Raw genomic sequence first — 20793 nt, 5'->3', positions numbered from 1 at the left:
TAAATGCTTTACAAAGCATAACTAGTCCTCACTTTAGATGAGCTCACAAAAATAGTTAACTGACCACTACTAAATGCTTTATAACTACCTGAATTAACCGTGAATTACAGTAGAAATACATGTTAATAACATAGCATTAATAGCATTTATAACACACAAAGTAACCATCACTATATGTCTGAATAATAAGATGTATGAATGTACATTTAAATAGTTTATTAATCATTTACTTACACTTTCTAAGTGATCTTATGAACCACTGACAACTCCTAAATAACTGGTTTGTAAATAATGAAATAATTCATTTAGGAATGATAAATTGATCATTAATAAAGTATGAAAATACAATTATTAAACACATTATAGATGTTCTTATAAATCAAGAATAAAGCATTTATTGCTATATTTACAAACTGCTTATTAATGTTTATTAATGCTTTATAAATGAATTAACTGTTTACTAATGCTTAACTAATGATTAATAGCGTGCAGTTATTATAAAGTGTTACCCAAGTATTTTGGGTGACCTTTTTATTTTTTTTATTGAATGCTAGACATCAAGTTGTTGTTATTTTCATCTGAAAGAAGATGTACAAGGTGCACTTCTGCACTTAGTAAGCTAGGCCTATGTGTTTTCAAGGCTTCAAGGTTTTATTGAATGCTTCCTCTGACTAAGAAATGCATTACTTTGCATGATAGTCTTTTATTTTGGAATTTTAAGAGCAATAAACATATATTGCAATGTTAAGGAATTCATGTTTTTTTTCATTTAGATATGTAAATCAACATGTATAAATTGCTATTAGCTGGGGTGCACATAACTGGTGCTCACGTGTGGTAAAAATAAACGACGCGCAGCAGAAAACATTGAAGGAAGCGCTTTTGAGTACCAACATTTTGGCCCAAAATGTTGGTACTCAAAAACGCTTCCTTCCATGTTTTCTGCTGCGCGCCGTTTATTTTTACCACACGTGAGCACCAGTTATGTGCACCCCTGGCTATTAGTCAATTAATGGGGAGATAATCGAATCGAAATCGAATCAGACTGGAAAAATGAATCGCTAGATTAATCGTTTAAAAAATAATCGTTTATCCCAGCCCTAACTAAAATAATGAACTGATTCCTGATTCAAGCAGAATCAGCAGAAAATAAAGAAGGACAATAACAATGAAATGTTAATAAAATGCGTAAAGAGTTTAATCAATCATTAGTTTTTTTTTTTCAATTCATTAGTCATGTTTTGAAGCAAATACAAACATAAAGTAAAAGTGAAGGAGAATGAGACAGATCTCGCTCTTTACTGACTTATAAGAGCCAAAGCATCTCAAGAGAAGAAGAGAAGAAAAGTGTCCAGTTTCAAAGATACATGAAAGTATATCTTGTGTTTGCGTGGAATAGTAGAAGTGGAAGAGAAACTAGATGTTCTGATGAAAAACAATGAAGAAAAATTAACATCAGATTCATGTCTCTCTTAAAAGTGTTATGACCTCTTCTTCCTGAACTTTGCCTTGAGATGTTTTTTTCCAGTGTGGATTTTCTGGTGCTCTTTAAGTTCATCTTCTGTAGTAAAGGACTTCTGCACTGAAACACACACCGCCGTGTCTTTTCTGCTGTAATATTACTAATGAATCTTCTCCTTTGTGTGAATCTTCAGGTGTTTCTTCAGGACTGACGCTCAATGAAACTGTTTACCGCACTGATCACAGTTAAATGGTCTTTCTTCAGAATGAGAAGCTGATGTGATTTCAGAGAGAAAGCCTGAGTTCTTCCCAGTGTGAACTCTCAAGTGAATCTTCAGTCTTGATGTACAGATTTGGATTTACAGACAGAATCTTTAGCTTCTGTTTTTCCTTTCTCGTTTGCGTCCATCAGATCTAAAAAAAACATTAATTCAAGTGAGATTTCATATGAGAGACAAACGTGAAATGGAAAGTGAAGCTCAAAGTCAAGATCACTGATGAGTTCAATAGTCATTTTAATCCCATCAAATCTGGTCAACAACTGCTGAGCACGATTATGATCTATTTTAATGTCATGAAGATTATTTGTGTTATAAATCACTAGTTTGGTCATGAAACTTTAGATGACGCAGGCTTGACGTGATCTGTAAGAAATCACATAGTTTCCTACATGACACAAGCTGATTGGCCTCTAAGCTATGCAAAAATGTGCAACAACTTGTTGACAGACGGCCCTTTCACAATCAACGTAAAACAAATATTTGTTGGACTGAAGGAAAAGCAAATCAGTCGTCGTAAAAATATCTGCCAAAGCAATAAATGTAAATGTCTTGTAAATGTAAGAAAAAACTTTCAAGGGACTATTTTACACAATGGACTATTTTACACAATTGAATAGTCATGGATTACTTGCGTAGTTCAAAGTGTTCATGAAATGCTAATGTTTCATTTAAAGTAATTTTAATCTTTAATGTTGGTTTCACTAGTGCCACCAAATCTTCTTAAATGTGTATTTTGCAGCAGCTCAAAGTTTATATCTTATTAGTCAGCACTTTTCTTTAAAGACCAAAGAAAATAGAAGAAATTTTCTCTGAAGAAAAAAAGCATTGCTTCATTAGTGGGTGAATATTCAAAATGTGTTTAGTGTGAAAAGGCTTTCAGACTTCCCAGTACACCTGCACTTTAGGCTTTTCCTCGGTCAAATGTCAAAATAATTAATCAAATATGTAATTAAAGGGGTCCCATTATGCCCTTTTATCAAGTCTTGATTTTGTTTTTGGGGTATATTAGAATATGCTTTCATGCTTGATTGTTCAAAAAACACATTATTTTTCACATATTTTACATTATTACAGCTCCTCTGTCCCTAGTCTGGGTTGAATGCTTCAACCAGTATTTCCTTCCAAAATACGAAATGTGCTGTGATTGGTTAGCTGGCCCAGTGTGTTATGATTGGCAGCGCTTAGCATGTGTTCGGGAAATGTCCCACCCCTTACCATAACCGTTCTTAGTTCTAGTACTTAGATGTAAATATTATCGATGGCATCAATTTCAAACCAATTCCAGTCTGATTCAGACTTAAGAATGTTAACGAACAAGATGTTATGTGACCGTCATTTCTTATACATTTTAGATACAATGATTATACATACGATTAAATGGTTTATAATCTAATATATGTCGGAAAACTATGGTAATACAAACAGTAATCAATCACAACTATTCCCTGAACAGAATGGAAGCTTATGTGAAAATGTAATTTTTTAACAAACCACTATACCTCTGGCAGAATGAGCTCTCAGCCCCTCCGGAAGAGTCCCATGCCATTATAACCTAATATAATAGCTTCCACTACCCAGTGAAATAGGTTTACCCTTATGAGAATCAGAAACAACTAACTGATTTATTTTCCTTTGTATTTTAATTCTGTTTGCGTAGTGACATAGTGAAGCCGCTTGCAATTTTTTAAACATTTTTTTTATATATATATTATTGTATTGTGGCCAGCCTAAGGCACACCTGTGCAATAATCATGCTGTCTAATCAGCATCTTGAAATGCCACACCTGTGAGGTGGATGGATTATCTCTGCAAAGGAGAAGTGCTCACTAACACAGATTTAGACAGATTTGTTTACACTATTTGAGAGAAATAGGCCTTTAGTGTACATAGAAAAAGTCTTAGATCTTTGAGTTCAGCTCAAACAAAAGTGTTGCATTTATAATTTTGTTCAGTATATGTAAGTTTATGTTTTCCTCTAATGATGTAATGAGGTGATCTGAACCTATTATGTAAGTGTGTTTTAGTTAGACAGTAGTCAGGTGGCCAGTTGGGGAAAGGGACATAGTTTTGAAACCGTGGAGGCGATTAGATCGGTCTCTGATTTCCTTTACTTGTTTTCCGAATTTACGATTGTTTTCAAAATAAATAAAGTTTATGGAACACACGTCAGCTGTATTTCATAGACGAAAAGAGGGTCACTACACAGCACATAAAGATAAACTAGTTACCGTGATTTCAGACCACTGTGATGTGGTTTCTCCACTGCATGGATCATCATGTGCAGCTTCAGGTGACTTTTAAAAGAGAAACTCTTTCCACACTGATCACACGTGTGCGGCTTCTCTCTGCTGTGGATCCTCGCAGGTTTTTCTCTAGTGTGAATTCTCTGGTGCCGTTTTAAAAAGCTCACTGAAATAAAAGACTTCCCACACTCAAAGCACACATGATCTCTTACACCAGTGTGAATTTTCTCATGTCTATATAAATATGACAGCAGTGAAAAACTCTTTCCACACACAGAACATGAATGCGGCTTCTCCTTCGTGTGAACTGTCAGGTGTGTCTTCAGGGCTAATGCCCACATAAACGTTTTCCCACACTGATCACATGTGAACAGCTTCTCTCCGGTGTGGATATTCTTGTGCCCTTTAAGATGTACCAATTGTGTGAAACTCTTCCCGCATTGATCACATGTGAACGGTCTTTCTCCAGTGTGGATCATCATGTGAACTTTAAGATATTTTCTGTGTGTGAAACTCTTCCCACACTGAGTGCATGTGAACGGTTTCTCTCCAGTACGAACTCTCTTGTGAACCTCTAGTTGTTGTTTGCTTGAGAATCTCTTTTCACAGCAATTACAAGAGAACGGCTTCTCTCCAGTGTGTCTCCTCATGTGAACATTAAGACCTTCTCTGTTTTGAAACCTCTTCCCACACTGATCACATGTGAACGGCTTCTCTCCTGTATGAACTCTCATGTGTTTCTTAAGGTGAGATGATCGCAAGAAACTCTTCTCGCATTGATGGCATGCATGTGGCTTCTCTCCAGTGTGATAACTCATGTGAAACTGAAGACTTTGTTTGTATGCAAAGCTCTTCCCGCATTGATCACATGAGAACGGCTTCTCTCCAGTGTGAACTCTCATGTGAATCTCAAGATTATTTTTGCGTGCGAAACTCTTTCCACATTGATCACATGAGAACGGCTTCTCTCCGGTGTGGATTCTCATGTGACATTCTAGACTTTGCTTGGTTGTGTAACTCTTTCCACATTGAGTGCAGGTAAAAGATTTCTTGGCTCTTCTTTTCTTTAAAAATGTCTTTTTAGTCTTTGAGCGACTCAAAGGTTTTTCTCCAGGTTTGACATGATGTTCCTCCTTCACTTCACTCAGTTCTTCTCTCTCCTCCTTCACTTCACTCAGTTCTTCACTCTCCTCCTTCACTTCACTCAGTTCTTCACTCTCCTCCTCCACTTCACTCAGTTCTTCTCTCTCCTCCTTCACTTCACTCAGTTCTTCACTCTCCTCCTTCACTTCACTCAGTTCTTCTCTCTCCTCCTTCACTTCACTCAGTTCTTCACTCTCCTCCTTCACTTCTCTCAGTTCTTCACTCTCCTCCTTCACTTCACTCAGTTCTTCACTCTCCTCCTTCACTTCACTCAGTTCTTCTCTCTCCTCCTCCACTTCACTCAGTTCTTCACTCTCCTCCTTCACTTCAATCAGGTCTGACATGAAAGGGGGAAAAAATCATCTTTGTTATAAAACATTATAGGCACATATCCCATGTTTCTGTAGTGAGAACTAAAAGAATAGAGAATACTGCCATAAATATGGGACCAACTTATAGATTGCCATTTAATTTATTTGACTAAACTTCTTAATATATTAAAGGCTGGTCAAACTAGACTTTTTCTTCCACTGACTTCCATTTATACGCATGTGAATGTAGGACACCTGCATTTGTATCAGGTGAACACTTGTGGCCAAGATTGATGCATCAGTTAAATTAAAAGAACACCAACTCATTGCAGTCAGGTGGAGTAGATTGGTATTTTTACATTTAGATGTATTATTATTTGTATGTTGAATTTATCTAAAAAAAAAAGTGTGACATTAAATCACGACCTTTGCAGAAATTCCACATGCTCACAGTCGAGCGTGAACACAGCTTTCACAAGTTTAAAACTAGTTTATCTTTATTTGCATTATCTGTGTACTACATGTTATTGTGTACTACATGAGTTCTCCTTTAATTTTCAATGGTCATATATGCGGCTGAAACAAGTAGCCTAGTGCATCCCAAAATTTTCAACATTAACATTTTAATATAACATAGTCATTACGGCTTGTAGGAAAAAAAATGTTTTGTTTTGTTTGAGGTGAGGGTATAGTGCACTATAGGCCCCTGTGCCGCAGCCTAGGCTTTTGTCCTTCATTACATTACTTTTACTTTTATACTTTAATTAGGTTTGAAACCAGTACTTTTACTTGAGTAAAAAGCTTGAGTTGATACTTCAACTTCTACACAAGTCTTTTTAAACCCTATTATCTATACTTCACTTGAGTAATGGATGTGAAAACTTTTGACACCTCTGTTCATGGGACTCTTATGATATTTCATATTTTACACGCAATACACTGACAAATGTAGTCAAATTGAATGACAAGTAGGGTTGGGCCGATAGACAATGCCTTTGTCTATCGCGATGCCTGACAGACATCACAATCTTGAGCCGGCATCGCGGCATATGTGTATATATATATATATATATATATATATATATATATATATATATATCGGCCACCCTGCTCTCTCATCATCATCATCAGTCGAGCTGGGCTAGAAGTCGACGAGAGGTTTCCCTCCTTTCGGTTTCCCTCCTTTCGGTTTCTTTTGCCTAGGCGCGGCAAAAAGACAGTTCCATTGTTTCCGGTTCTTTGCCAACTCGCTGATTTCCTTTTCGCTGAGAGTGATCATGCTTTTGTCGGTGATGTGACGTGATATTTGTTCGCAGTACGATGTTCGTGGTGCCCCGCGCCTATTTGTTGGTTTGACCTGTGACTCATATAAAATGAAACGTTTGACCGGTTCGTCTTCTGCCATGCGAATTCAGTGGCCTGTAAACTTAACCCCCTGAGGTCGACGGTATCGCCGGCGATACCAGCTCGCTTTTTTTCAGTTCAGTTCAAAAGAAATTAATTTTGCTCTGTGGACTTTGATATTACAAGCAAGTTTCATACATCAATCGATTCTGTTAAATGTGTATTATTTTTATGTATACTCACAATAAAAACAAAGTGTTGTGCTTTTTGCCAAATAAAGAAAAATAAACGTGATGCGAGTTCTGCCTTCTCTGTGTCAGTGAAGACCATTCTGAAACGCGTCCGAAAATGAACAATAACTCAGCGAATACTCAGTCAAACAGGCAAACAGACATACAGGCATGAAGCTTGAATTCTCTTCTCTTAAATGAAGTAATTTATGTAAAAAACAAATATTCTCATCTTGTGAAATCTGTATTAAAAGAGAGCGATTCCAGTCGACCTCATTACAAGTAATTCAAATGTAATGTGACTCCGCCTACGGAGAGCGCGCGCTATTCAAACGCAAATGAATGAGGCAATCTGCGCAATCCTGTGAACGCCCCCATCTCAGCTCGAGAAACACAAGTTTATTCAGATCATTACTTTAACACCGTCTCGTAGCGCTGTGAGGAATAACAATAATGAAAAAAGTACCTCAGAAGTGCGGGTATATCGAGGAGCGAGCTGAGGAATACTGTAAGTTTTTTTTTCTTCTCACGTGAATCGGGTTTCTGTTTATGAATGAATGAACGGCAGAGATGCGCGCTGTTTACCACAGCTCGCAAAAAGATTAAATTTAAATTGCGTCTCTGTGTGAATGAATGATGATGTTTTAGCAAACTGTATTGCCATACTGAGTTGAGTAAAAATCGACAGAAATATGTTGAAATAAAATGTAGGCTATTTGTATAAGCAACGCTTTAAACTGAAAATTAACATTTATATGCCCTAATATTTCATAAAAACAACGTTACAGTCAGGCGTTTCTGTTTGTGTATGAATTTTTCGGTTTTAGCAAACTGTATTGCTACACTCAGTAAATATCGACTAAAATATGTTGAAATAAAATGTATTTGTATAAGCAACGTATTAAACTGCAAATTAACATTTATATTTCTTATAATAAAAATGAAGGACCTATGTTACAGACATATGAAAGACAACATTTCGTTGATTAGTTTTGGATAGATTATACATTTTTAATGTAAAATATCTGCCACCTCAAATAAGCTTTCAAATAAGTTTGCCAATATTTGCTTATGTTAAATATAATATGTTTTGTCAAAAATAAAGTTATCAAATAATCAATCAAATCCTTAACTTTGAAATATGTATGATAAAATGTATACTTTAGTTTTTACAAAGAAAGATTACACTTTCTTTGTAATTGTAACATTTTTAATAAAAAAATATATTTACAAGGTAGATGTAAACAAACTATTAAAAGGTAAATATAAGCCTTTTCTTTAAATAACTTTTATTGTGTTTTATTATTGACAAATTTGGGGAGAGGATAAATATTCCAAAACTGAAAATACTGTATGAGAATTAACTGCACAATTACTAGACATGTTTTCCTTGGATATTATAGGCCAAATTGCAAGAACAATATGTGGAAAAATAAAAAAGAATTGAGATGCTTCCAACTGTTGCTCTTGCATTCTTGTGGCTCAGTGACTCACCTGAATGAATGGCTAATTAAGTATGCGGGCCCCATTGTCTCCTCAGGTGTGAACCACTATATATGCATGACCGTAGACGCCCACTCCGCATATTGGCTTTCCAAACAGAAAGTGCTTTGCAAAATTCAAATCAATGTATTGTGTTATGTGAATGATAAGGCAGGGTGATTTTCACTTCATTTTGAAGAAAAAACACTAGGCAATGACATATTTTAGACAAAAGTCTTATTGGCACATATTTAGAATGTGTTTTATGGCCTTATTTCAGAAACTTTAGTTTTTAGTTTTTTCAATAACCACGCATAAACATTATTCTCTCAAAAATGCAGACATGTACATTCTTGTTGCTCACATTTCATGGTAGCCCTGTTTGTGCTAAATAGTGTGTAATTTTTTTTTTGCCATTAATATGTTTATAAGCAACTGAAAAAAGCAAAAATGTCAGGGCATGTCAGAACATCTCAAGGACCCCAAAAACACCTTAGACCCCAGAGGGTTAAGCTGGCGATCGTATAGAGTTGTGCTTATTGGCATCTGTTGAACCGTCTCGTATAAATGTTCATTTGTGATATGATCGTTCTTCTAGTCTATACCAAGCATGATGCAGTAACAGTTTGTTGCATATGCGTCGAGTCGATTCGCTAGATGTTTAGTGAGGATCCATGTTTCGCAGCCATAAAGCAAGATGGAGATGCAAGCGGCTTTGAAGAGTCGAATCTTGAAGTTGATCTTGGTCTTGGGTGCTTTTAGGATGGATTTGAGTTTGTGAAACGCTACCCAAGCTAAACCGATTCGAACATTGACATCTTTGTTTGTTGATCCTACGTAGGCGCCTAGGTATTTGAAGTCATTTACGATGGCTACCTCTTGGTCATCTATCTTGAGTGCAGGAGCAGGAGTTGCGTCTTTCTGTATGTTCAGGCACATTTGCTCGGTTTTGTTGATATTTATCTCTAGGCCTACTTGGCGTGCTTGTAATTTGAGTGCGGTGACTTGTTTTTGTTGTTGCTCTGCGTTTCCTTCAAGTAGGGCGATGTCATTGGCAAAAGCTAGGTCATTCACTTTGTGACTTAGCACGCAAGTTGATGCGTGTAAAGTTCTATAACTTCCATCTATTTCCTTGCCCTTGTGTGTAAGATATCCAAATTCGTTAGCTGATAGTTTTGAGACGTAGTCGATGACTATGATGAATAAAAATGGTGCTAAGACATCACCTTGAAGTACACCTGTTGTGATTTTGAATGGCTCGGAGCACTGGCCTTGCAGGTATACTTGGCTTTTCGAGTCATCGTACAACACCCGAATTGCATCAACGATCTTTGCTGGAATGCCGTAGTGTCGGAGAATAGTGAAAATCATTTCTCTGTCGATTGAATCGAAGGCCTTCTTGAAGTCGATGAATGTGATGTAAAGTGGGATATCTTGTGCATATGCTCCATCCATTATTCGTCGCAGAATATGAATTTGCTGAATGCAACTGCGGCCTGTTCTGAAGCCTGCTTGGTTCTTTCTGAGCATAATGTCGATGGGCAGACGAATTCGATTTAAGATCATGCGATTGTACACTTTTGCTGCAATTGATGTCAGGGTGATTCCGCGCCAGTTTGTCATTAGCTGCCAGTTCCCTTTCTTCGGCAGAGGTTTGATGAAATTCGATGTCCATTGAGTGGGTGCGTGACAGTTTTCGTAGACCATTTGACAAATATAGAGCAGCTCGTCGACTATGAAATTGCCGCCGTCTTTGAGCACTTCAGTTGTCATTGTGTAGTCTGGTCCAGGCGCTTTGTTGCGCTTTAGGTCTTCGATTGCTTGCTCTATCTCGGATCGATTGAATTGAGCAGTTTTGATGTCAGTACAGTCGGGTGATGGAACTGGGTGGACTGTTTGATCTGCGTTTTTGTTTTTATTGTTTAGCAGTGAATCGAAGTACTCGCGCCAGCCTTTGAGTAGATCGTTTTTATCTTTGGGCATTGATCCATCGAGTTTCTTTACTTTGCTTGGGTCGACCTTGTTGTCCTCACCTGAGATCTGATTGACGATCTTCCAGGTTTTGCCGTGTTCTCTCTTCTTGTCTGCATTCTCAAGCGTTTCAAGCAGGTGGCTGAGATGCGCTTCTTCATCATGTGTGAATGCGTCAGACAATTGGTTCTGCAGGCTTTGCCACGTCATTTTGTGCGAGGACAGTCGTGTTCGCTTGTACTTTGCCCTGACCTTGTTGCAGATGTCGAGTAGTGTGAGAGTTTCAGCAGTGACCCAGCTCGCAAACTTTGCTTTGCGCCTCTTTCCAAGTATGTTTTCGCTTGAATCGCGTAGAGCAGCATCCAGTGTGTCAGCGTGTTGCTGGATCTTGGCAGTTTTACTTGGTATGGCTTCCATTTCGCCCATTAGCAAGCTGAACCGATTTTTAAGCTCGCAATTGAAAGACTCTTTGATTTCCGGTTCTGCTAGTCTTTCCTAGTTGAACTTGCATCGATTGTTGGTTGGTTGTTTTGGTGCTCTTAGGCTCAGTTTGAAGTTTGCGTTCATTACTTTGTGGTCAGAGTCGACGTCGATTGTATTATAAGCGCGGTAGTTTTTGAGTGATTTCCACCACTTTGTCGAGATCAACATGTGGTCAAGTTGTGACCACTCGCCCTTTGGTGAACAGTAAGTGAGTAGCCGACTTTTCCTGTTTGGAAAGTGTGTATGCGCTGGTCGAAGGTCTGCTAGTTCGTATAGTTCGAGCATGCGTTCGCCATTGTCAGTTGTTGTGTTGTGCATGCAATGAGGTCCAACTTGCCTAGGGTTGGTGTCTTGACTGTCCTTGCCGATGCGGGCGTTTAAATCGCCTGCAATGATGGTCAGTGTGTGTGGCGGCTGTGTGAGGGCGATATATTTAAGATCATTATAAAAGGCTCTAAGATATCGGCAATCAAAAAAAACAATATCGGTCGACCACTAATCCACATACAAAATGGAAATGCAGAATGTATATGATTATTGTTCACATCACATCAAAACCAATGAGAAATGTTTCAAGGATTATTTTGCATAGATGTTAAATTCCAAAATGTATACACATTTGAGGTACACAAACATAGCCTAGCCTATATTTTTACAACAATAATAATGGCAATTTGTTTAAAAGGTGCTTGTGTTTAATAGGAATCCATGTTCAATCAAAGGGTAAATTGGAATAACAGCAAGTTGACAGTAGGGCTGGACGATTTTGGAAAATAATCTAATTGCGATTTTTTTTACCAATATTGCGATTGCGATTTAATATGCGATTATTTTTTAAGCTCTTTATCTTTTTTATTATTCAACAAAAACAAGCAATAAATCATTGTAAAATAGGGAAGGGAATCTTTAGGCACCTCAAGAGCCGATACATTTTTTTTCTTTAATTGATCTTATTAATAAAACTTAAAATAATTACATAATTATAAGTAGGCCTACTTATAATAATTACACATTAAAAAACTAAATTAACCCTCTGAGGTCGGCAAACGCGCCGGCGCGTTTTGCTGGATTTTCTCCACATTGTAGCACTATAAACTTAAATTACTCCGTCATTTATGGTCATACAGAAAAAAGAAATATAAAAAAAGAATCTGTGATATTTCTACTTTTGTATGTGTCCACTTACAATCAAATCAAAACATTGTGCTTTTGTAAAATAAAGAATATAAACAGGGTGTGCGTTCTGCCTCTCCGTCGCGGTGAACTTTTTTTTCTTGAGCACGTCTATAAACTGAAACAAAACTCAGCGAATACTTGTCACACATTTATGAGCCATACACCTTTATAAACATTTAAGTGTGTACTTTTAAATGATCGGGTTCAAAACGAAAACAAATATTTTCTGTTTAAGTAATTTGTATAAAACCAACAAGATGTCCAGCTTCTCAAACGCTTGCTCATTACAGTTAATTTGGCCACGCCCACTCGCGCAAAAGATATTCACATGCAAATCTCCACATGGAACGCGAACTAGCTCGTTACCTCAACAACAAAACACCAAAACACTTCACTTCACTTTTCGTCGAGTTTGAAAGACGCGCCTGAGCTTACATTGGATTTAGGCTACCTCAGAAGAAGAAGAACGCAATTTGAAGACAAGAAAGATTTAAGGTAAGAAATTCTTACATGTTTGTTATTGTTGCATAAATGTCACGTTGTAGTTGAACTGTTGCTAGATATATGGGGAATATTATAATATTTAGACCCGTGTTTACTGTTAGGCCTACTGTGTTTGTGGCTATCTGGTCAAACGTAGATATGTATATGGTAACCATAATGTTTTATATTTGAGCGCGATCGCGTTTGAATGTATCAGATTTTGCAGCGCGATCGCGTTTGAATGTATCATTTGAAAATTTGAAAAGCAAAACACACCAGACGGCTTCATGTTTTTACTATTATCTCATTTCATATCATCATAACGAATGGAAACATTTGAAGTAACATGATAATCAATATATTTTTCTCTAGCTTGGTTGTTACTGAAATATTTGTATTATTATTTTACCCAGCACTGCGCAGCCTATGCCTACAAGGCACAACAAACCTGGTGTTAATTTACTATTGTTGGAAACATTTGTGTGTGTGTGTGTGTGTGTGTGTGTGTGTGTATTTTGTGAACTTTAAAAAGCAATTTTAACCAGAAAAATCTAATATTTATTTCCAAAATCGTGCAGACCTTTCTCTTGATATCAGTATGTTCACTTTTTTTTCAGGGCCCAGATGAGTCCTACCGACTTCAACATTCACATGAGTCTCTGGAACATGAACATGGTAAAGTGAAAATCAAACACCTTGGAAATTGAAGGTATGTACAATGTTTTTAGGAATGGCACAAATGTCTCTGTCTTTCAATAAGTGCTTTTTTGCCATTTGTTGTGTCTATTTGGATTATGTTGTGTAAATAAATCCAAACAATTTAAAAGCCATTCTTTTTTAAATCTCCTCATTTACAGTATTGTGCAAGGTTGCTCAGAATGATGGGCCCTGATAAGCTCCTAATAGGGCCATTAGGGAGGTTCTTTGTCTTTCTCAGGTGAGAAAAGCCTTACATATTAATGAGGTAATCCGCCCCTTCGCATAAGGCTTATTCACACAAAACACGTCGTAAAAATTTTAAATCAATATATTGTCTTCTCTGAATGAGCAGTCAGGGTGATTTTCACATAGTTTTGCAGCAAATATTCTAGGCTACGTCATACAATTTTCAAAAGTCTTGTGAAGAAATAATCAGTAGGGGTTTCATGGCCTTATTTCAGTGAGAATTTTTTTTTGTATTTTCACAAACCATGCATAAATGTCATTATCTCAAAACTACAAACTTTTACATACATGCTGTTGATATATTATTGTAGCAGAGTTTGTGCTGAATACAGTGTAATTAGACTTTAGCCATGAAAATGTCACAAGTAACAGAAATAACCAGAAATGTCAGAGCATGTCAGAACACCTCCAGGGCCCAGAAAACACCTCAGACCTCAGAGGGTTAATACAATTACATATGAATAATTTTAACAAATATAGCTTCAAAACAAATAACAAAGAGGGAAAAAAATATTACAAGCAATAAACAAAGAGTGCTTTCAGTATTTAAGAGTAGGCTGTCTGAACGTTTTCATCTCTTTTGAAATTATAAGATGTGGTTTGTCCTCAGGGGCGTCATGCAAGCCAAAATTCTGGGGGGGCACAATCTGAGACGTTGCAATTGTTTTCTGACAGGTCATATGGATCATGTTAGGAGGGGTAAGGGGGTTTCTCCCCCTGAAAATTTTAAGCATACCAAACATACCATTTCAATGCAGTTTGGGAGGGACAGAAATACCTTAACGGAGCTAGCAGCAACCCTCCTCTATCTGAGGACTAAGTTAAAGTATCTATTTTGTAAGTTTATGTAAAAGACAGGTTGATGAAAGAACTGTAAGCTCAAATTCAAAAGCTTTTGATGTCTACTTCATTAAAGCATGTTTGCCTATCTTTTTTCACTGCATTTGAATTAGCTGCCTGATCCGTGAAGAACCGTGAATAACAGTCTATGGGAGAAACATCAAGTTGATGCCTTGATAACGTTAGGTTGGATTTTGCAGTAAGCCTACAACAAATTTAACACCCTCGTTTCTATGAAACTGAAAACAATTGAACCAGCTGGAGACTTTGACACAAGACAAAACAGAACAGATGTTTCAAAACCGATCAGATAACATTATGGCTTTGTATGGCAGTAACGTTAGCCAACTAGTTTACGGTTAGACTAGGCTAGCTATCGATAACGTTACACTGACACAACTTAAGTTAATGCTCTGAATTCGCAGCTATATCAAATCCATAACTTTTTGATCAAGTTAAAATTTCCAGGTCAACCACAAATAATCCCACTACCTTTTAATATCATCCGATAACTAATTCAATGCCGATTTGTTGCTTTGCCCACTTACCACTTCAAGACCATCTGTAAAACATTGCCAGCTCAACGTGCGAGACGAGTGAGTTGCTTGAACATACACAGCAAAGATTCTAGAGCGCTACACAGACACCATATTAGGAAAAAGGGGCGGGCTGATGCTGACCGATTTATTACACATCCAGAAGAATACATTTGAGTCGTTATAGGCTCTGGTATATTATGGAGCATAATAGGAATAAAGTTGTGACAAAAAAATTATCAGGGAGGAAAAATCTGAGGGGGCACGTGCCCCCTCACTTTGAATGGGCATGACGCCACTGTTTGTCCTGTCTGTTTAATAACTGACTGTGTCACATTAATTTCGCGTCATAAAAGCATTTTCTTCGCAAAGCGCACGTGAGTATTTGAAATTGAAAGCAACTTCTGTCGGTGATTTTCATATTTTTAATATATAAGCCAACTGCATTCCAATACATATGATGCCTTCGTAGAACATTTGTAAGTAAAATACTGGCGGACGAGACCACGCACTACAAAAGTAACATCACGCAGACCGAGCGTATCTCATATATTGTGCAATGAAGCCTGTGAATGTCCTTGTAATTCGCTTCAACTTTTCCGAACTTTATTAAATATTATTTCTCGTAAGGTTCGAGTGGTGTCGTGTGTGTGTGTGTGTGTGTGTGTGTGTGAGACAGAGGAAGCAAGCAGAATACGGTTGTTTATAAGCGTCATCACGTATCTGTGTTTAAAACTAAGCTCAGACATAAATCTGAAATGATACAGAATCGTTGGAGAGAATCTATAACACAATATCACATAAATTAAACATAAACTGTTATTTCCTGTAGCCAGGTCTATATGTGTCGCGTGCCAAGTTGATGCTTCATCTGCAATACAGACTGGTTTACTCTCGCGTGTCACGTGACCAGACTATAATCGCAGCTTTGCGGTTAAAAAAAAATGGCATTTCATCATATCGCGGTATTATCGCAAATGCAATTAATCGTTCAGCCCTAGTTGACAGTATAATGATTGACTGGCATTGCCTTCATAGTGTACAACAGACAAATTAAATTAAGTAGAACTTTTTATAAGTTCGGTTGACTGTATTTTATTTTGATAATGACCAGGCTGCGATGTCAAAATTAGCGGTGCTAGAACTGACATATTGTGTGCGCACGTGGGACGCCGTATATATGTGGAAACAAATGAATAATCTTATTTATGGCCATACAGATAAGAGTACATCTTAAAAAATGGTAAAGTGTCTATTTTTTATTTGTGTAAACATTAAAAATAACTACAAAAAGTCATGCCTTTTAAAAATAAAGAAAACAACAGGATGCGAGTTCTGCCGTCTCTGTCTCCTTTCTGGCGCACGTGTCCAAAAATCAACCAGAACACAGCGAATAGACTACATGACACACAGACTTAAGAACTATAGATATATATATACAGTACCAGTCAAAAGTTTGGAAACATTACTATTTTTAATGTTTTTGAAAGAAGTCTCTTATGCTCATCAAGCCTGCAGTTAAAAAAAACAAAAAAACAAAAAAAAAACAGTAATATTATGAAATATTATTACAATTTAAAATAATGGTTCTCTTTTTAATATACTTTAAAATGTAATTTATTTTTGTGATGCAAAGCTGAATTTTCATCAGCAAGTACTCCAGTCTTTGGTGTCTTATGATCCTTCAGAAATCATTCTAATATGCTGATTTATGATCAATGTTGGAAACAGTTGTGTTGCTTAATATTTTTTTTATAACCTAATTTTTTTTTTTTCAGGATTATTTGATGAATAAAAAGTTAAAAAGAACCGTATTTATTTAGAATAGAAATCTTTTGTAACAATATACACTACTGTTCAAAAGTTTGGGAACAATAACTTTTTTTTAAGAAATTAGTACTTTAATTCAACAAGAATGCGTTAAATTGATAAAAGGTGATGGTAACGATTTATATTGTTAGAAATGTTTTTATTTTGAATAAATGCTGTTTTTATGAATAAATGCTGTTAACGTTTTACTCATCAAATAATCCTGAAAAAAGTATTCCAAAAAAATATATTAAGCAGCACAACGGTTTCCATCATTGATAATAACTGAGCATCAAATCATCATATTAGAATGATTTCTGAAGGATCATAAGACACCAAAGACTGGAGTACTTGCTGATGAAAATTCAGCTTTGCATCACAAAAATAAATTACATTTTAAAGTATATTAAAAAAGAGAACCATTATTTTAAATTGTAATAATATTTCATAATATTACTGTTTTTGTTTTTGTTTTTTTAACTGCAGGCTTGATGAGCATAAGAGACTTCTTTCAAAAGCATTAAAAATAGTAGTGTTTCCAAACTTTTGACTCGTACTGTATATATATATATATATATATTCTATCTATAGAAACCTTTAAGTGTCTACTTTTTTTATTATTTGACGTTAAATGCATTATATAAGTCACCAAGTCAGAATAAATAGCCTAGCATTTTTTCAGATGATAAAGAAAACACGACTCATAGTCTGGAGTAAACGGTAGGCTGTTATAAATTATTTCGCGGACCCCTCTTTGAGAACCACTGCATTAGAGGATGCGTTCCTTCCATTCGAATAGGAACTTCTGTTTTTTATGACATACAATACAACATTAATACAACGTTCCTTACAAATCTGGTTTTGCTCACGTTTCTCAAACCTCCCTTTACTCACCATTTGTTCCCATTTCATAGTTGAACTGTTTATCTAAATGTGATGAAGTGCTTGAATGTTTCTAACATGAATGTTCTTCAGCATCATGAATGAATGAAGAATAAACACCAACCTCTTTGTTCTTCAGGATCTTCAGTGTGTTTCATTCTGCAGGGTTCTGGATCACTCATGTTCTCACTGTCCTCTTTAATAAACTCAGTCTTTGCAGATTTCAGCTCTTCCTGATGCTCTGATGCTCGTCTTCACTTGTAGCTGATGGGAATTTACAGCATTTATTGGAGAATTACAGTGGGAGGAGCTTCACTGATGATGTAATTGCAGTGGGAGGGGCTTCACTGGTGATGTGATTGCAGTGGGAGGAGCTGATCTGACAAAATAAAAAAATAATATCAGTTCATGAATATGTTTTTATACTAAATATCACATCTAAGCCTTTATGTCTGTCTGTAGTAAAGTAACTGATGTATTCATGAATTTATAACTTATGCTATGGCTAACCAGAACACTCCTGCTTTTTCCATTACAATATCTCTAGAACTAAAAAAGTATATAAAACATCATATTGTCTTCCAAATATTGACAAAGGTCAGAAAAAAAACAGTTGAAAGCATGGACACAGAAATAAATGAAGAGTTCAGATGCAAGATCTAAATTCAGTAATTTCACTTAGGCTAAATGGCAATGGAAATGACCTATTCATTGTCATTTAAGTGAAATTACTGAACTTAAATATATATAAAATTTATATTAATATAAATATAAAAATGATCATTCTAGAAGAAAATTTCAGATGGCACTTACAGGCATCTGAATTCTTCAAATGTATCTTTGTGAGCAACAAATCCCCTCAGTCTGCTGACACCAATGAAATGAGCTTTAAGTGTCAATTTACAGGAGATCTGAAGACATCAGCATAATAAATGAGGTGAAAACAGGAACTATTGTCATGAAATAAAGAGTGTTTTCAGCAGATCTGTTAATATTGATGAGCCTCAGACTATCAACACTCATTCAACAAGCCATTCAGGATCATCAGCAGATCATCTCACTTTATTCTGAGTGTTTGCTGTTAGAAACACATTATTTGAGTCAGGATACATGACAAAAGCCTATTAAACTGCTCTATTGAAAGACAATACTGTTGGTTCTCACAACATGATAACGAACATAAAAAAATTTAAAAAAAAAAAACACTAATGGCATTCATCTTTAAAGGTGCCATATGAAAAAATTGAGGTAAAAATATCCCAAAAATGAGCTACACACATCAAAAGAATGAGAAGAAATAAGGGCGATGATGTCATTAAAAAAATGTCAAGTTATAGTGCTGCAGAGATATCAACCTTAATTAGCATTAGCATTACTAGCCACGGCCCGACAGGTGTCGTAATACCAGTTTCGGCCATGGGAAGCGGTATACGGGCAACATAACCACCAGCCAAACATGCAATACACGAATAACTCGCACGGCTTGTGGGCGTACTTGAACCTGATGTGGAAAGTACAGAGAGCGGAAGGATGGCTGAAGCCCTTGGCAAGAGACCCCTACCACCACCCGCTGCAGGGAAAAAAACGCGCTCTGAAGCACAAATAAAATCTCAAAAGGCTATCCGCCACACTGGCGGGTGAACGATCATACCAAAATATGACATTTTAAGCGCGCACGCGCTCTTCTGCCTCTAAGAACTAGCAGAGAGAGAGAGCGAGAGCGAGCCCCGGCCGCGCGCGCGCGCACTCACTCACTATTTTCAGAGCGGTCAAGTTTCCCCGTACTTTTTGACAAGCGTCCTTGACAGGGCGGCCAGAGCTTCTTTGCAGCACAAGTCGGCGGCGGTGTATACAGTTTTAGTAACGCTCTATCTGTTGACGGCGCTGAGGAAAAAGCTCCCGCCACTGGAAGAAGCTGTCGCCGCCCATTTGTGTCCTCCTGCGCACCCATCAAAGCCGTGCAGAACGTCTTCAGCACTCACGGATCGCGCATACTCCGCCGCTGGCCAGGCTGCTTCTGCTTTACACACCCTGGACGCACGAAACGTAACGGAAAACATTGCAAGGTGTAATGAGACCGAATGTTTTTTGGTGACTAATGATAACTTAGCTAGAAGTGGTATTGCTAATGAAAATCAAACTTGATATATGCTGCTAAATTAGCTTCAGGCGGGCAGCATAACACTCTAAATAGATGTTGTCCCTATTTTAACTTGTATATGTGCAGCTAAGAAGGTAGGGGCGGAGCATAGACCAATTCACTTTCTGGAGGTATACTGCCCCCATCTGGTATGGAATGTGGAGTATGACTTGATTTTTTTTTGCCAGACATGACATATGGCACCTTTAACCACCTCATCTAAATAAGTACAGCAGCATCATGTCAATATCTAAATATATATTTTGATTTTGTAGTACATTTATTGCACTGTTATTAGATCAAAACCGACAATGATCCTAAAAATTATAATCCTCATTAAGCTCAATGTGAAGTATTTAGACATATGTTCCAGTATATTAACAATATGGAGTGACACATTTAATTTGTTAAAGATAAAATAAAACGACAGCATCAATTCCCCTCACAGATCTCAAACTTTGACTTGACATTCAGTAACAGTTCTCACACAAACATCGAGACAATCACACAAACGAACACAAAATCGCTCAGGTCTGAATGAACTCAACATATTCTCCTCATGCTCGCTGCTGCTGCACTAAATCTTTATTTCAGTAGGAAGACGCCAGAAAAGACGCACAAGTATCGCTGTGATCGATGAAAACAATACAGAAATGAGTCTGTCGCTTAATCAGACTGTATAAAGTGTGTGTGATGGTTGTGTAAATGTGAGAAATACCGTGAACTGCTCTCCTCAGTCCTCACCTTCTTCTTCTTCTTCTGATATTTGCGGCAGACTAGTGTCTACAATGGTCTATTGCTGCCCTCCTCAGTTCATTTGAAGTATTGAAGTCATTTTTAGTAACTAAATTGAATTTTATTATATGCCGTTTCTCTATGGAGCAAATTATGTGCCATAATTGAACAAACAAATCCAGCATTTTGCAAACAAACTCAATCTACTTCGCAAAGGAAAACTCGACTCGCAAACAAACAGAAAGCAATGTGCAAGCACAAAGGTCAGTTTGAGTGAAAATGCAGTGGAGTAACAAAT

At 36.9% G+C, this 20793-nt stretch overlaps 1 protein-coding gene across 4 annotated transcripts; it reads right to left on the bottom strand.

Annotated features, from left to right (window-relative positions):
- Nucleotides 1–1176: 1176 nt before the first annotated feature.
- Nucleotides 1177–20530, bottom strand: LOC308703421 (uncharacterized protein). Of its 4 annotated transcripts, XM_081386877.1 has the most exons (5): nucleotides 20479–20517; nucleotides 18434–18531; nucleotides 17745–17999; nucleotides 3971–5465; nucleotides 1177–1875 (listed from the first exon to the last, which is right to left on the bottom strand). In XM_081386877.1, exons 3-5 carry the CDS (start codon nucleotides 17800–17802, stop codon nucleotides 1836–1838), a joined length of 1593 nt encoding a protein of 530 aa, XP_081243003.1. In that variant the 5' UTR covers nucleotides 17803–17999; nucleotides 18434–18531; nucleotides 20479–20517; the 3' UTR covers nucleotides 1177–1835. The 4 variants fall into 4 exon arrangements, with proteins under 4 accessions (XP_081243003.1, XP_081243004.1, XP_081243002.1 ...); XM_081386878.1 differs by lacking the exon at nucleotides 18434–18531 and having other exon boundaries at nucleotides 20505–20530; XM_081386876.1 differs by lacking the exon at nucleotides 18434–18531 and having other exon boundaries at nucleotides 17745–17994; nucleotides 20479–20522.
- Nucleotides 20531–20793: the final 263 nt, after the last annotated feature.

Source organism: Scardinius erythrophthalmus (genome assembly GCF_964197995.2).
Source record: "Scardinius erythrophthalmus genome assembly, chromosome: 1".
Taxonomy (NCBI): domain Eukaryota; kingdom Metazoa; phylum Chordata; class Actinopteri; order Cypriniformes; family Leuciscidae; genus Scardinius; species Scardinius erythrophthalmus.
The sequence above is the reverse complement of the archived record's forward strand: the minus strand, read 5'-3'. Positions and strand labels throughout refer to the sequence as shown.

What these genes read in the sequence shown, in the direction of transcription:
- LOC308703421 (XM_081386878.1), bottom strand. Translation starts at nt 17,802, where the DNA reads ATGAGTGATCCAGAACCCTGCAGAATGAAACACACTGAAGATCCTGAA. An exon ending in AGATCCTGAAGAACAAAGAG is followed by an intron (nt 5,466 to 17,744) that starts GTTGGTGTTTAT and finishes CTTTCATGTCAG; the next exon opens with ACCTGATTGAAGTGAAGGAG. An exon ending in CACAGTGGTCTGAAATCACG is followed by an intron (nt 1,876 to 3,970) that starts GTAACTAGTTTA and finishes TGTTTTTTTTAG; the next exon opens with ATCTGATGGACGCAAACGAG.